The sequence below is a fragment of the Hemitrygon akajei genome, chromosome 30 (genome assembly GCF_048418815.1).
Source record: "Hemitrygon akajei chromosome 30, sHemAka1.3, whole genome shotgun sequence".
Taxonomy (NCBI): Eukaryota; Metazoa; Chordata; class Chondrichthyes; order Myliobatiformes; family Dasyatidae; genus Hemitrygon; species Hemitrygon akajei.
Genome location: NC_133153.1, coordinates 40,855,920 through 40,874,300, shown reverse-complemented (window position 1 = coordinate 40,874,300; position 18,381 = coordinate 40,855,920). Strand labels below are relative to the sequence as shown.

The window sequence follows — 18,381 nt, the reverse complement described above, 5'->3', positions numbered from 1 at the left end:
AGAATTGATCTATAAATGTGATTTAGTAGTTAGTCAACCAACGGTGCCTTCTGGAGTTTTGCTCCAGGTTCTTTGTACTTCTGAAAGGCAAATGCAAAGATATTAAATTATACAAGATTTTTTTTTAACATCAGTTCTGTCAAATTATTCTGTGCAGATAACCCCTTCAAATGGAACCTGCCTTGCGCAGTGAAACAAGCTTTATCTGGACTCTGCTGGGGAACTAGAGGAATTCATCTTCTTCCAAGTAGGCTTCATGATTGCAGCCTCAACCAAGCACCTGATCCCTCTCTTGCATTAACTCCAGCTTCAACCCTCTCTGAAAGAGACACATTCATCCGCAATCATCTCCCCAGCTCCCAAAACCCCTCAATGCACTGTTTAACTGACTTCCTCCCCTGTACAATTCATTCCACAGTGGTGAGAGCCCATGGCAAAATGGTTCCCCACATACAGATCCAAGCAAAGTTAAATCATGTAAATTGATAATGCATTAAGTTAAAATGTTAAGTATTTTAAATATAAAAGCCCTAGAAAGAGTTGACAGGAAATACAACTAAAGCTAGTAAGGGTGAATCAGTGCTATCGACCCAGTGCTAGCTGGGCTGGTGCATCTGTGGAATTCGTTGCCACGGACGGCTCTGGAAGTCAAGTCACTGAATATATTTAAAGCAGTGGTTGATAGATTCTTGATCAGTCAGGGTACCAAAGGTTATGATGAGAAGACGGGAGGATGGGGTTGAGAGGGAAAAACTAAATCAGGCATGACAGAACAGTGGAACAGACTCAATGGGTCAAATGGCCTAATTCTACTCCTATGTCTTGTGGTCTAAATTTAAACAGTTTTTAATCTACAAGGGAGGAGATGATGAGGTGTGGGGAATTTTCCTGAAGAAATCAGATTCCTGGAATGGTGCAGCACAGACTGAAGCTGCCTGGCCGTGGTGTTCCTTTGGATGATGCAGTTACTCCTCCTCCCCGCTTCACTGCCCTTGGCCTGCAGCTTGTGAGCATTTACCAAAATCTATGATGTTGCCTGTGATAATTCGAATAATCTATACAGAAGTCCATCTCTTGCTATGCTGGACAGAAGCCAAACTGGCACTAAATAGGTTTACAGATACTAAGCATTGCGAGGGAAGACATCTTGCCTTTGTAGTTTGCCTTTCAGAACCGCCACTACCCATTACAATGTTAATGTGAAATAGAACAGGTCATTCCAGTATTCGCATTAACATTCTGAGGCACACCACTGGTCTATGTTAGCAGGTTGTACCATAAAGATTCAGATTCATTTATGACCTGAACATTGAAATATACAGTGAAATGCATTGTTTGCGTTAATGACCAACACGACCCAAAGACGTGCTGGAGTCAGCCCACAAGTGTTGCCAGATTGTCTGTTGCTAACACAGAATATCCACCGTGATTGGCAGAACAACAAAAAAACACACCATGCAATAAATTAACATCATCAAAACAAGCCCTACTCCTCCTCCCAAAGGAGGCAAAGACTTTGATGAAGCACTTAGATCAAGGGTTCCCAACCTGGGATCCACAGACCTCTTGCTTAATGGTATCAGTCCATGGCATAAAAAAGGTTAGGAACCCCTGTAACACACACAAAATGCTGGTGGAACGCAGCAGGCCAGGCAGCATCTATAGGAAGAAGCACTGTCGACGTTTCGGGCTGAGACCCTTCGTCAGGACTAACTGGAAAAAAAAGATAGTAAGAGATTTGAAAGTAGGAGGGGAGGGGGAAATGCGAAATGATAGGAGAAGACCAGAGGGGGTGGGGTGAAGCTAAGAGCTGGAAAGGTGATTGGCAAAAGGGATACAGAGCTGGAGAAGGGAAAGGATCATGGGACGGGAGGCCTAGGGAGAACCCCTGTTATAGATTAGTTCGGCAATCCATCAATTTAGATGGATGATACATCCAAGCAACCGGCCAGTGAATTCAAGAAGCGGGGTGCAGTAGATGCACCTGTCTGTATAAATGGTGCTGAGGTGCAGAAGGCTGAGAGTGTCAAGTTGCAGAGTGTAAATATCACCAATAATTTACCCTGGTCGAGCCAAATGGATGTTATATTCAAGAAAGTACACCAATGCCTCTACTTCCTCAGATAGCTAATGAAATTCAACACCTGACCTTTGGTTCTTATCAATTTTACACCACAACAAAAAGAAGCAAAATCAGGCCATTTGGCCCATATAGCCTGGTCTACCATTTGATTTATTCTCCCCCCAACCCCATTTTCCAGTCATCTCCCCGTAACCTTTGATGCCAAACTCCGTTTTAAATATACCCAATAGCTTGGCTTCTACAGTCATCTGTGGCAATGAATTCCACAGATTCACCAGCTTTGGGCTATAGATATGCCCGCTTATCTCTGTTCTTAGCGACATCCTTTCATTCTAAGGCTGTGCCCTCTAGTCTTAGACACTCTCACTACTGGAAACATCTGCTCCACATCCACACGATCTAGGTTTTTCAATTTGTAGGGATGTACCAAAGAAGGCAATCTACATCAATGCATCGCAGCGTGATATGGCAGCTGACTTTGCAAGGATTTACAGTGAGTTGAGTCGATACCGAAAACCAGCCTCCTCCTCCACTAAGTCTGGCTACACTCCCTGCTGCCACGGGAAAACAACCCTAAAGACTACCTCAGGGATGAAAAATATAAATTGCTGGAAATTGTCCCACATCTTTTCCTTTAAGCATAAAATTATACGCTGGGTCACCTGGATGTTGCTTGTGAAAGTCAAATAGTACAACAACTGAGAGGTTCATAAAATCATTTTGTCAGATTACATGAGGCGACAAGCTAAGACATTTTCTTCTGACACACATACAGATGCAGACTTTGCGCCACACAACTATATAAGCACTCTTCCAAATACTGGAAAGTGCTGCAAGGTAGGATGCTGTTATTGATGGGGTAGGGGTCAGATAATCTGGTGAAGAAGTGAACATAGGAGGCCTGTTCTTTGTGCTGTTTGGGAGGGGGGGGGGGGTCATACAGGTCCTCCAGTCTATAACTTGGTACTCCTGGCAAGAGGCTGTTTGCAAAATAATCTCTGGGGGATGTGCATTCAGCTGACAAATTCCCGCACACTGGGGTATGTTGCAATGAAGCCAAATACTCATGTATATGCTAGAAAAGTTTTATTTCTTATTTAGAGATACAGCTTAGTAACATGCCCTTCTAACTCAATTCACCCAAAGATACCCATTGGAATTAGAATTAGAATTTTATTTCTTACATCCATCCAACAATATGAGGGGGTAAAACTCTTTACGTTGCATCTCTGTTGCTATGTACAAGCTTTAAAGGGAAATGTGAAAGGATATTGCCCAAACACTAAGATTGTATGCATTATTGCTTTGTATACATAGATGTGCAGTTAGATATACAATCGGATCAATGTACAGTCAGATATACAATCAGATCAATATGTATTGATAAAGCTGGTGAAAGAAGCTGTCCCAGAGCCTGTTGGTCCTAGCCTTAATGCTGCGGTACCGTTTTCCAGACGGAAGCATATGACCAATTAATTTGTTAACCCATACACGCTCGGATGGTGGGAGGAAACTGGAGCATATGGAGGAAACCCACATGATCACGGAAATAAAATACTCCTACAGACAGTGGAAGGAATTGAACCTGCTGCTGTAACGGCGTTACCCTACTGTGCCGCTCTAAAGGAGGAAAGAAAATAAAGACTTCTCTCCTTGAACATGAAGTTTGAGCTAACTCACGCAGTAACCAGATGTGACAGAGATCCGCAGTAACCAGATGTGACAGAGATCCGCAGTAACCAGATGTGACAGAGATCAGCAGCAACAGCTGGAACAATCCGAAGTTGGGCACTGTGGTTAGCACGACGCTATCACAGCTCAGGGTGTTGGAGTTTGTTGTTCAATCCCAGCATCTCCTGTAAAGAATCTCTGTGTATCCTCCCTATAGAATGCATGGGTTTTCCCCAGGTGCTCTGGATTCCCCCCACAGTCCAAAGATGTACTAAGTAGGTTCATTGGTCATTGTATATCGTCACGTAATTAGGTTAGGGTTTATTGGAATTGCTGGGCAGTGGGGCTTGAAGAACCGAAAGGACTCTATCACTAAATAAAATACAGATTTAAAATTATCATAATCATAACCTCCATGGGAAAAACTATCACAACATTTGAAATTATAGTTGAGATAACAGGATTTCAGTGAGGAGTAATATCCCTTTAAGAAGTAAAATTTTAGAAGAAGGGGTTACCTACACCTGGTTCTGGTTTAAAGTCGAAACCCTGCAAACTGCATGACAATTGACACGATAGCCTAATGGTTAGCACAACACTTTACACTGCCAGTGACCCGGGTTCAATTCCCATCGCACGGTAGTGTAGTGGTTAGCACAACACTTTACACTGCCAGTGACCCGGGTTCAATTCCCACCTCTGTCTGTAAGGACTTGTATACTCTCCCAGTGACCGCACGGGTTTCCTCCAGATCCTTCACGTTCCAGGAATATACTGGTTAGGGTTAGTGAGTTGTGGGCATATGCTATTTTGGAGCTGGAAGTGTGGAGACACATCTTCGAACTGTGTAAGCTGTTGACACAAGCCAGTGTATCTCACAGTGCGTTTCAATGTGACAAATTATCTTTTCTTACCTTCTGAGGATGTTTAAACCCAGAAGAAAATGTGTTAGTATGAACTTTTTGAGAAGTGAGGCAAATTTCCTGTTGTGACCTCAGATGCATTGAAATGTGTTAAATTGCACAGTTCTGGGTTAGCAGTGACAAAGCTGCAGTTTGAGTTTTGGAGCTCTGTGAACACATTTCTAACACATGATGCCTTACTGTAGCTAGCTTCACAGAAGCAAACTGGATTTCCATGAAGTGAATGCAAATTACTGCTGCCAATGTTACATAACTCCACTATTCTGTTTGCACAAGAGAGAGAAACTTATTAAGGGTCAAAATTAAGAATCATTACCAGCTACCATTAGTGTGATTAAAGATCTCATCACATTGCTGTTCAATGTGAAAGATTAAAGATCAGCTTTATTTGTCACTCTGTCACACAGAGTGAAATGTGTCATTTGCATCAGACCAAATCAGCAAGAATGTGCTGGGGCAGCCCGCAAGTGTAGCAACGCTTCTGGCGCCACCATAGCATGCCCACAACTTACTAACCCTAACCCATATGTCCTCAAAGTTCAAAGTACATTTATTATTAAATATGTATACAGAATACAAGTCTGAGATTCGTCCTCCCACAGGCAGCCATGAAACAAAGAAACACCATGGAACCTGTTCAAGAAAACATCAAACACCCAACACTCAAAAAAAAAAGAACAAATTGCACAGACGGCAAAAAGCAAGAAGACAACACACAGAATATCAAACATCAAACCAGGAGACCAGTTTAGTTCAGTTCAGCACCGTGCCACTCGCCAATGCAGGCAAGGCCATTGTTCACCGAAGCGCCCAATCCACATCGATTGCCCTGATCAAACTACTCAAAAGCAGCAAAAAATAAGAGTAATCATAATCAGGTGCAATGTGAACCTCAAAGTCCCCAAAACTGAGAGAAACTGAAGCACCCAGAGGAAACCCATGCAGTCAAGGGGAGAATGTGCAAACTCCTTACAGTCAGTGGCAGGAATTGAAGCTGGATTGGTGATCAATGATGCTGTAAAGTGATTGAGCTGACCACTACGCTACTGGACCGCTTTGTGCAAGACGCTTAGTTGTTCAGAAAGTATGGGATCTATCAGAGGGCAAATTTCAGAACTGACTGACTTGTGCACTGTATGGTGCTGACGATTGAGGCAGTTATTCAAAACCGCTAGCAACAGAACAGATCTGTGCAGTAAACAGATTCATCAGGGACACCAGTAAAATCTCAACTGCTTCCACAACTTTAAGTAATTGTTTACCACAGAAGAAAGTTAAGATAATTTAGACAAAAATATCACCAAAACTGCTGACAGGTTCATTGTATCATCATCCCTGAGGCCTCACTGGTCATTTTGTCAGGGAAGATGGCACTGAGGAGGCTTTTGAATGTAGGAAGGCCAAGGAGCAGGAGCCAGTAGAGCAGTGCCAGAGACAGGGGTGGAGGGCACGATGTGAGCCTACACAGATGGGGTGAAGAGATTTTGCTGGTGGCTCGATCTACAGAACCTGCTCTCCCCTTGGCATTATGGGGACTGTAAAGAAAAGAGCCATCAGGACCGTCACAGAGGCTGCTGAGCGAGCCTCCAGATGGCCATGGATCAAGAGGTGTGACTCGTGGTCCAATGCTGCTGGGACACGCCAGGGCCTGATCAACCCTGGCCAGATTGCATGGGCAACAGCGTCTGATGTTGAAAGAGCCGAAACACCCAATGATCCCAGGTTATATCACTGATGGTGTGGCCCAGTGCATCCTAGGATGTGTCCCAGCAGCAACATAACAGTCACACAGTAATAAAGCATGGGAAAAGGTCTTTCAGCCCCCAGTTTGTCCATAGTGGCACTAAGCTAATCCTATCTGCCCATGTTTGGCCCATATCCCTCAAAACCTCCCCCATCCATATACTTAATCAAATGTCCTTTAAACTTTGTATTGTAACAGCCTCAACCACTTTCTCTGAATGTTCACTCCACTCAACTTCACTTGCCCCATCACTGAACTGCTCACACAATCTATGGACTCACTTCCTACACCTCATATTCTCAATATCGATTGATAATTTTTAAAATATATTTGCACAGTATATTGTCTTTTGTACATTGGTTGTTTGTCCCTCCTGCTGGGTGCAGTCTTTCATTGATTATTTTGTTTTTCTTGTATTTACTGCGTATGCCCACAAGAAAATGAATCTCATAGTTGTATATGGTGACATCTATGAACTTTGATAATAAATTTACTTTGAACTTTGAACTCTGAGTGAAGTTGCCCCATAGATCCATTTTAAATCTTTCCCCACATACACTGAACCTAAGTTTTTAGTTTCCCAGCCGTGGGAAAAATACTGTAGCGCATTCACCCTATCTCAGCCCCTCATGAATTTATACATGTCTATAAGGCCACCCCTCAGTCTCTTGCGCTCCAAAGAATAATCCTAGCCTACCCAGCCTCCCCCTACAATTAAAGCCTTTGAGTCTTGGTGGCATCCTTATAAATCTTTACTTTTTCCAGTTTAATGATATCTTTCCTATAACAGAGCAACAAAAACTGTACACGATATTCCAAGTGTAGTCTCACCAACGTCTTAAATTTCACTAGGAAAAAAATAACAAACGTAACCCTACCAACACCAATTTATTTCTCATCCATCTCCTTTTCCTACAGCTTCTTATATGAGAATATTTGTTTAATTTTAACTCTGTCCAGAGAACAAGATATCTATCTAAAGAGAAACCTCCAGGAGCTGATTTTAGTTTGGACATTTGATTGGGCAAATCTATGACCTAATTTCCACAGATGACTCAATTATTTGTGGTTCTGAGTTTGGGAATGAGTTGGATTTGGCAATTTAAATGCTGGCTGCTGGGTTCTAAACACAGGTCCACTGGAACGTTAATTTACTGGGAAGAACTTGTGTTTATATTTTTTTTGTAATCCTCCAACTTTACTGAAGGGTTGCTTTTCCAGTGAAATATTATGAGGAGCTGTTGCTGCGGTAACCAAGAGAAACAGGAGAGCTAATTTGTGTACTGCATCAAGAGTATTAATTGGAGCCATTTGTAGGATTCCCAAATGTGTTAAAGATTGACTGGTAGCTGGGAAGAAAACAAACTTATCCTTATTCTGACTCTTGGACCAATCTAGTAAAAATCTAGGATTTCTGTCCAAGCAATCTAGCTACCCTGCTTCACCACCCACTACGATGCAATATAAACATTAGAGATTCTGCCGAGAAACTTAATCAGGACTGAAACGTTCAAAGTTCAAACTAAATTTATTATCATAGTATATATGTGTCACCATGTATAACCCTGAGATTTATTTTCTTGCAGGGATTCACAGTAAATACAAGAAATACCAAAGAATCAATGAAAGACCGCACCGAAAAGGGCAGACAATAACCAACAACAAAACAAGCTGTGCAAACACAAAAAGAACAGGAGAAATAGTAGTAATAATTAACAATCAAGAACATGAGATGAAGATTCATTGAAGGTGAGTCCATAGGTTGCGGGAAATGTTCAGTGATGGGGTGAGTGAAATTATCCCTTCTGGTTCAGGTAGCATCCATGGAAAAGAATAAAGAGTCAATGTTTCAGTGCTGATGAAGGGTCTCGGCCCAAAATGCCAACTCTCTATTCCTTTCCATTGATGCTACCTGACTTGCTGAGCTCAGATCATTTTGTGTATGCAACACCACTTCATTATTTTTGCTCCCTTTATGCATTACTTTTTTTTAAACATATTTCTTATTATAATTTATAGAATATTAGATATATTGCACTGTTCTGCTACCACAAAATCAATACATTTCACAATATATGTTAGTTATAATAAATAAACCTGATTCCATTCTGACACAAGCGGGTGCAGGTGCTGATATCTGGAGATACAACCAACCTACTGGAGGAACTCAGCTGTCGAGCAGCATCTGTAGGGCATGTATGATATCAGTCCGAATGCAGCATTTTTACCCAAAACATCCACAACCATTTCTCCCACCACCCCCCCCGCCATAGACGTACCTCCAGCAGACTGTCAGAAGCTGTGAAGAAAAGGGCAACCTTCAAAGAGAAACCTTTTAACTTTTAGTACCTATGTTGGACCCTGGATACTAACATGTTTCTGATATATTGGATTCATACTCATTTTCAATTGCAAACAAGCTGATTTAAAGGGTCGGCCATTTTTACTTGGTCTGTCCCTTTACGTGACATTGCGACTGACTCTTAATTGACCTCTGAAGAGGCCAAGCAAGTCACTCAGTCATGCAAACTGCTATAAACTGGTGAAGGATGGAAAAGGCACAACAGTAGCTCAACTTTCTTAGAGGTTTGTATATATTCAGAATGTCACCTAAAACTTCGCCCAACTTCTACAGATGCAGAGTATCAGAGCTGGTTGCATCACAGATTGCAATGGAAACACCGATGGCCCAGGAATGGAATAGTCTACAGACAGTGGTGGATACAACCCTGTCCATCACAGGCAAAGCCCTCCCCATCAGTGAGCACATTTACAAGAAGCCCTGCCACAAGGTAGCAGCATCCATCATCGAGGACCCCCACCATCCAGGCCATGCCCTCTTCTTACTGCAACCATTGGGAAGGAGGTACAGGAACTTTTGGTCCTACACCACCAGGTTCAGGAACAGTTTTTACCCTTCAGGCTTCTGAACCAGCATGTTCACTCAGCAAAACTCATACATACACATACTATATACACATACATACACACACGGATATCTATAAGGGCCATCGGTTAATCGGGGCAGCCACTTATTTGGGACAACATTTAACAATAACTAATTGAGAAAATTATTGGGATTCCCATTGGGTTTTTTTGGGACACTATGCTATTTGACTGTGGCAGGAAATTGTTGCCAAATATTTTCATTTAATTTCATTTTTCAATCTTTTTTATTGATTTTCAAATAAAGAATATACAAATCGGAAGAGGAGTCTAACAAGTAGATAATATAAAAGACATATAAACAGCAACAGTAAAAACAGAAAGTATATAATGTCAAAATCAAATAGGTAAAATATTATGCTGTTATATATACAATGGTCAAAAAAAACTACAACTCCTCATAGCAATCGCAAAAAAAAAGGATTGGAAATTTTATTGATAATGGAAAAAAAAATGAACTGAAACAAAAAAAAAGAGAAAGAAAAAAAAAGGAAAGTAAAAGAAAGATTGGGCAGTCCAAGTGAGGATAAAATCAGGAAAAAAAAAACAAGAAAAAAAAACACATCCTTCCAGTCATCTCCGAACCTTCATGGATAAGGATTTTCCCCAAAGAGAATAAAGAAAAATAAATAAATAAATAAAAATCAAATCATGTGAAAATATTGAATAAAGGGTCGCCAGACTTGTTCAAAATTAAAGGATGTATCAAATGTCCAGCTTCTAATTTTCTCCAAGCTTAGACATGACATAATGGAGGAGAGCCAATAGAAAACAGTAGGTAAGTTAGATTCTTTCCAGTGCAGCAAAATAGCTCTCCTAGACAGTAAAGTTGAAAAAGCTATCACATGTTGGGTGGAAGCAGACACTTTGCTTGCTTCCTCTGGAATAATCCCAAAAATTGCTGTAAGTGGATTAGGTTGAACATCCATATCAATAACTTTATTGAACAATATTCCAAACACATCCCTCCAAAAATTATTTAAACTGACACATGACCAAAACATATGAGTTAGAGTAGCCACTTCTACGTTACATCTGTCACAAATAGAGCTTATATTAGGAAAAATATGTGCCAATTTACCTTTGGACATATGGGCCCTGTGTACTATCTTAAACTGAATTAAGATATGGAGTGCGCAGATAGATGAATTATTGACTAAATAATAAATTTTACTCCATTGATTGTCTGAAAGTGAATGTTGAAGTTCTACTTCCCTGGTGTGTTGAACCCTATCATTAGGCAACATGCAAGCATTCATTAACTGTTTATAAATGATAGCTATTAATCGTTTTTGAAAGGGTTTAAACTGAAAAATAACATAACCCAAATTTAAAGAGCAGGCCGAGGGGTAATTCGGTAAAAAATCACGTTAAAAATTCCTAACCTGTAAATATGTGAAAAGGACATTAAACAGTCTTGTAAAAACAAATCTAAAAAAGTTTTTATTCCCTTAATTTTCCATGTTAAAAAAGCCTTATCCAAAGTTGATGGTTTAAAAAAGAAATTAGAATAAATATTACTAGAAAGTAGAAAATCATTTAATTCAAAAAATCTACGAAATTGAAACCAAATTTTTAAACTATGTTTAACAATAGGGTTGAGAGCTTGTCTACCTATTCTGGAGAGCGAAAACGGAAGAGGAGCTCCTAATAAAGAAGCTAACGAAATGCCCATTACTGAATTTTCCTCCAGCTGTAACCATGAAGGGCGATCTTGGTCGTCTATATCATAAATCCAAAAAGTAATATAACGAATATTAATTGCCCAATAATAAAATCTGAAGTTTGGTAAAGCTAGTCCTCCATCTTTTTTTGATTTTTGCAATAAAAGTTTATTCACTCTAGAGCATTTATTATTCCAAACATAAGACAAAATCAGAGAATCTATTTTATCAAAAAAAAAAATTTGGAACAAAAGAGGGAACTGCTTGAAATATATATAAAAATTTTGGTAGAATAACCATTTTTATAGCATTTATTCGACCTATCAATGACATCGACATAGGTGACCATTTAGAAAGCGCCTGTTGAGTATATTCAACTAAAGGGAAGAAATTATATCTATATAGGTCTTTAAAATTTTTAGTAATTTTGATACCAAGGTAAGTAAAATGGTTTTTGGCAATATTAAAAGGTATTTGATCATAATAATCAGAATAATTATTAATATGAAATAATTCACTTTTATGTAAATTAAGTTTATATCCAGAAAAAATACCAAATTCCATAAATATAGATAACATAAAAGGAATAGATTTCCTAGGATTTGAAATGTAAACAAATAAATCATCTGCGTATAACAAAACCTTATGTAATTTATCCCCTCTCCTAATACCCTGCACAGAATTAGAATCCCTAAGAGCAATAGCAAGTGGTTCTAAAGCCAAATTAAATAATAAAGGACTAAGGGGACAACCCTGACGGGTACCTCTATATAATCTAAGGTAAGGAGACTTTTGATTATTAGTTAAAACCGCAGCTACGGGGCATGATAAATCAATTTAATCCAGGAAATAAATCCTGGACCAAAATTGAACCTCTTCAAAACCTGGAATAGATAAAACCACTCCACCCTATCAAAGGCTTTCTCTGCATCCAAAGATAAACATTTTCTAACTTGCATCAGTCATATGCATGTTGTGGGCCATTAGATGCTACACCGTGCTTAGACCAAACAGTTGTTAAATAGCATCACTTGCGTGCTTGAGTTCAAAAAGTGGTGATTTTTGTCACCGATATTTGGCAAATAATAAACAGAAAGACAACTCAGAACTGTTTTGCTCAATGCAGTTTCAAGCATCCAAGCTTGGAGATGCCAGGAACAGCTGGGACTGAAAATGAAATGATTGCACTACCTCAACAAGTTAGGAAAAATGAAGTTAGGGACTATGAAGAATTTGAAGGTATTGACAGTCATCTTGAATGCTACAATGAAAATGAAGGTTAGGAGGATGCAATCATTGAAAGCATTGTATGAAGGTAGTCCATTATCTATGCTAAGTGTTTGCACTGATTTTATTCATTTACAGTCAATCAAAAAAGCATGTCAGCATACACAGAATAAATTTCTCCATCAATAACTATGAAAAACTAATACACAGTTTTACAGTACTGTAGTAGTTTTGGTAGTGTTCTAATTTATTCTGTATTTAATTTAAATACATCATTTAATACTTGGTTAAACAGTAGTTTGACATTTTTATACCTTTTTAACTATTTCCATGACACGTCAGCTAATTGGGGCAGCTGCTTAATTGGGCCAAAATGTACTGGTCCTGATGTGTCCCAATTAACCGGAATATTGTGTGTGTGTGTGTGTGTGTGTGTGTGTGTGTGTGTGTGTGTGTGTGTGTGTGTGTGTGTGTGTGTGTGTGTGTGTGTGTGTGTGTGTGTGTGTGTGTGTGTGTGTGTGTGTGTGTGTGTGTGTGTGTGTGTGTGTGTACGTCTACAGAGACACAAACACACACACACACACACGCAGTTTTATATATCTATATGTTTTAATTTGCATGATTTATTTTGTACATTGGTTGGTTATTAGTCTCTTATGTATATTTATAGTTTTTTTCATAAATTCTATTGTATTTTCTGATTTTGCATGGAAATGATTTTCAAGGTAGTATATGGTGACATATACAGTAAACTCGTTGACCTTGAAGGTGGCAACTGATGATCAACAGCCGAGCTGGTGGATATGAGCAGTACGTGCCTTAGCCACATCAGTGAATGAAACTAAAGTGATGTATAAGCAAGGCCTCTCGTATAAAATTTATGTTTGAACAGAAGATAATTCCACAGATGACCACCAAGCACCAGAACTACGAAAACAGGCAGGATGACAATTAATGTCAGATTTTAAAATATTTTTTTAAAGTGCTCATGTGATGAGTAGAAAACATTGTCAATAATTCAGAACTTCATTCACCATGAAAATTGCTTCTGTCTGGAAACAGCTCATCAGATGATTATTTCACGCTTAATAAACCTGAGGGACATTCACTTCTGGAACAGTATATCGTGACACACAGTTAAGTTCACTGTTTCAAGAGACACCCTCCAGTCAAAGGTGCCTTTAAATCATCTGACTTTCTCTTACTTTATTCCATTATCATCCTTAATACATTTGGCCTCGTTGGAGTGTGGCTCCATGTCTTACCCAACTAGATGACCTTCAGTACATGAGCCTTATTATAATTTCAACCACGGACACTGTTACAGTTGAGAGTGACCACATTCTCTCAACACTCAAGGCATAACTATAGATTCATTGTCTGACAACATTATCAATCTATAGGTTACTTCTAAGTGCTTCACATAGCAATTTACTCTGTTGTTTTGTGAGCTACACATGGTTCTAGCAGGGATCATGACAGCAGTAAAGAAGTATACACTTGCACCTTTCACAAGCTCAAGGATATCCTAAAGTAATATAGTCAATGTAGTTAAAGTTCAAAGTATGATATGTCACCATTAATTACCTTGAGATACATTTTCTAGCAGGCATTCGCGGTAGAATGGAGAAATACACCGGAATCAATGAAAAACTACACAAAAACACTGTTAAACAACCAACATGCAAAAGCAGACAAACTGTGCAAATAAAAAAAACAGTACATTAACAAGTAATGTTGTAATAGGTATTCAGGTAATCAATTTCCTCAAGATCAAATACCAATCTGATAAGTCAAATGAATCTTATTCTATTTATTTATTTATATTTGTTTTGGATTTCTTCATTTCTGCCACTGCTTATTTCTGGTTTGTGTATGAACCCAGCAAAGAGACTTAAGATACTCTGTGCCCTCCTGGATGGCCCATCACTTCTACAGGACCATAAGACATAGGAACATAATTAAATCATTCTGCCCACCCAGTCTGCTCAGTCACTTGATCATGGCCGATTTGTTCTCCTAACTTCTCCCCTTAACCTTTGACACCATTACTAATCAAGTACCTATCAACCTCTACTTTAAATTAAATAGCCTCCTCAGCTCTGTGTGGCAGTGAATTCCACAGCCTCACCACTCTCTGGATAAAGAAATTCCTTCTGTCTGTTCTAAAGTGACATCCTTGTAACTCCAGCACACCCTTTCTTAAACAAGGGGCCCAAAACTGCTGAAAATACTCCAAAGGCGAGCCCAACCAATGTCTTATAAAGCCTCAGCATTGCATCCTAGCGCTTAGTATTCCAAAGGGAGGATGAGACAACCATGGCAAGGGAAGTCAATGACAGCATAAAAGTAAAAGAGAGGGCATATTATATTGCAAAAATTACCAAGAAGCCAGATGATTGGGAAGATTTTACAAAACAACAATCCATAACTAAAAACCTTAAGGTGTCACCACATACAACCCTGAGATTCATTTTCCTGAAGACATTTACAGGAAAGTAGAGGAATACAATAGAATTTATGAAAACTATACAGAAGCAAAGACCGACAAACAACTGTGGTAACAGGCCCTTCCGTCCCAACGAGCCTGTGCCACCTAATTACACCCTTGTAACCAACTGACCCGTACATCTTCGGTATACATGAGGAAAGCCAATCATGGGGAACACATACAAACTCCTTACAGACAGCGGCAGAGTTGAACCTGGGTCGCTGGCGCTGTAACAGTGCTACGCCAACTTCTACGCTATCACATCACCCCATTCTTCCATCATTCTACTGAGAATTTAGGGCAACAAAATAATTTTAAGGTCTCCAAATAAACCCTGATGTCCATTGAAGCTGTACTTACCCATAATAATCCAAGTAAGTGTACAGGAGATAGCGCAGCTCGTGCTTGAGGCAGTAGAGAATGAAACAGCCATGGAAATCAAGTCCTTCACTGGACCGATACTCTGGAACCAGCCGAGGGTTTTGCATCACTCCCCCCGTGCCACTAAGCCTGGCCAAGAGCTGCCCAAAGTCTGCACGCTCTGATGGGATGAACACCTGTTTTCTGTTTTAAAAAATTACAAAAAAAAAATTAAAGACAAATTGCAAAATATAGAACTCCTAACTCTCCCTATTTACAGACAAGTAAATACATTTATTATAGTTTCTACGTGGAGATACAGCACGGTTACAGGCCCTTCTGGGCCACCAGTCTGCACTGCCCAATTACATTCATGTGACCAATTCACCTACTAACCTATATGTCCTTGGACTGTGGGAGGAAACCAGACCATCCAGAGGAAACCCACGTGGTTATGGGAGAACGTACAAGCTCCTTATAGACAGCGGCGGAAATGGAACCCAGGTCAGTGGCGCTGTTATAGTGTTACGCTAACTGACGAGCTACGGTGTCACCCAAAACAAATTAGGTGCTGCAGTGGACCACTCAGCCCTTCAAACGTGCTCTGCTATGTAACAGTACCATGGCTGATTACTCGTCCATACTTCAAAGAAAAAGATTATGGCTGTCATGGTTCCAATGTCTGGAAACTTCTTGTTGTAAGTTGCTAACTGCCAGAGTAACAGTGGGGTGACATAGAGGTGTAGCCATTAGCACGACGCTATTACAGCTCAGGACATTGGAATTAGGAGTTCAGTTCCGGCATCCTCTGTTAGAAGTTTGTACGTCCTTCAGGTGAGTGCACATGTTTCCTCTGGGTGATCCAGTTTCCTCCCACAGTCCAAAGGCCTTCCGGTTAGTAGGTTAATTAGTCTTTGTAAACTGTTCCGTGATTAGGCTAGGGTTAAATAGGTGGGTTGCTGGGCGTCATGGCTTATTGGGCTTGATCTTCACTGTATCTCTAAATAAAATAAAAGAACTCAAAGGGAAAGCAATGGTCAACCTAGATCTGTAGGTTCACGTCTGGTGATCAAGAGAATAGCCCAAAGAATGATATTTATAAAAGGTATTTGAAACTTAAAGATATCTGGTATATGCATACTACAGTTCTTTGCCTCTGAAGTGGTTATGGTTGGCTTGCTTCCACTTCGGTACTATGGGCTCTGAGATGGGAAGGAGTCCCAGGCAGGATCTGCACTCTGCTATCCAACTCCTGGCCAGAAATAGTTAAGTTACTGAGAACACGAGGAAATCTGCAGATGCTGGAAATTCAAGCAACGCACACAAAATGCTGGTGGAATGCAGCAAGCCAGGCAGCATCTATAGAGAGAAGCACTGTTGACGTTTCGGGCCGAGACCCTTCGTCAGGACTAACTGAAAGGAAAGATAGTAAGAGATTTGAAAGTAGGAGGGGGAGGGGGAAATGCGAAATGATAGGAGAAGACCGGAGGGGGTGGGATGAAGCTGAGAGCCAGAAAGGTTATTGGCAAAAGGGATACAGAGCTGGAGAAGGGAAAGGATCATGGGACGGGAGGCCTCGGGAGAAAGAAAGGGGGAGCACCAGAGGGAGATGGAGAACAGGCAGAGTGATGGGCAGAGAGAGAGAAAAAAAACAAACAACTAAATATGTCAGGGATGGGGTAAGAAGGGGAGGAGGGGCATTAACGGAAGTTAGAGAAGTCAATGCTCATGCCATCAGGTTGGAGGCTACCCAGCCGGTATATAAGGTGTTGTTCCTCCAACCTGAGTGTGGCTTCATCTTGACAGTAGAGGAGGCTATGGATAGACATATCAGAATGGGAATGGGACATGGAATTAAAATGTGTGGCCACTGGGAGATCCTGCTTTCTCTGGCGGACAGAGCGTAGATAAGTTACTGAGATCTCAATTTTTTACTGGGGCATTTCAAACGGTCATGGAGCACTACAGAAACAGGCCCTTCAGTCCATCTAGTCTTTGCTCAACTGTTTTTCTGCCTGGTCCAATCGACCTAAACCTGGACCATAGTCCTCCATATCCTCCCATTCATGAACTCATCCAAATTTCTCTTAAATGTTACAATCAAACCCACATCCACCACTTCCGCTGGCAGTTCACACCACCCTCTCAGTAAAGTCGTCCCCCCTCAGGTTCCCCTTAAATATTCAATTTTTTCCCTTAACCCAGGACCTCTAGTTCCAGTCTCACCCAACCTTGGTGGAAAAAGCCTGCTTGCAATTACCTTATCTATACCCCTCATAATTTTGCATACCTCTATCAAATCTCTCCTAATTCTCTCACACTCTAGGGAATAAAGTCCTAATCTATTGAACCATTCTCTATATATCAGATCCCCAAGTCCCAGCAACATGATTGTAAATTTTCTCTGTACTCTTTAAACAACATGACATTATATCAAAGAGTCAAAGGAATGTTCAAAGGCATAGGTTCTAAAGATCCTCTGAAAGGAAGAAATGAAATAGTCAATGGGCTACTGGGTGAATTCCTTAAGGAATTCATTCCTTAGGTCCTTAAAAATAATTTGTTAAGGAATTGTCCTTCAGGTTCATTAAGGTTGTTATAACCAGGGGTGGTAGGGCAGACAAGCTCCGACTAGCTATTAAATGCTCCCAATGGTGGGCATCTCAAATACCCTCTGACAACCAAGTCCAGCTCCTGGCCTTTACAGTTGTTTAGCTACTAAGCCCCACGGAACCGTTTCTCTGACAGGGGCAAAATCTGATTACCAATTGCCTCAAGTAGATGGGGCTTGTCGGCCTTGAACACATGTGTCATCTCCTTTGTTTGTGTTTGTAAATACATATGTGAATAACCTGAGCTGAACCAGGAAAGAATACATAATGGATTTAAAATTATTTTCATTTACAGAGGCATGGGCTTAAAGAATTGCTGAAGAAGCATTTGATGAATACGTCAGTTGATGGTTCAAACAGATTTCCTCATGCAAGTTCTATTGGATTTCTGGAGAATACTGCACGAGAGTGATAAGAAACCTCACTAATTTTAGAAGAGCGGATTCAGATCTATCTATCGCATATATATTGAAACATTGAGTGAAATGCATCATCATTTGTGTCAACAAACAATACAACCTAAAGGTGTGCTGGGGTTGGCAGCCTGCAAATTTTGACACACATTCCAGTGCCAATACAGCATGCCAATATGTTCAGAACAACACATGCAGTAACAGCAAAACAACAAAAGCAAATCAAACCCCTTTCCTTCCTCCTATC

General features: G+C 40.3%; 1 protein-coding gene across 1 annotated transcript in view; it reads right to left on the bottom strand.

Annotated features, from left to right (window-relative positions):
- The window catches only part of spg11 (SPG11 vesicle trafficking associated, spatacsin), a 190,141-nt gene that overhangs the window by 101,392 nt on the left and 70,368 nt on the right, over nt 1-18,381 (bottom strand). Inside the window, exon 16 of the mRNA XM_073032676.1 lies at nt 15,110-15,313. Coding sequence (XP_072888777.1) covers nt 15,110-15,313 — 204 coding nt within the window. The remainder of the gene's footprint in view (nt 1-15,109; nt 15,314-18,381) is intronic.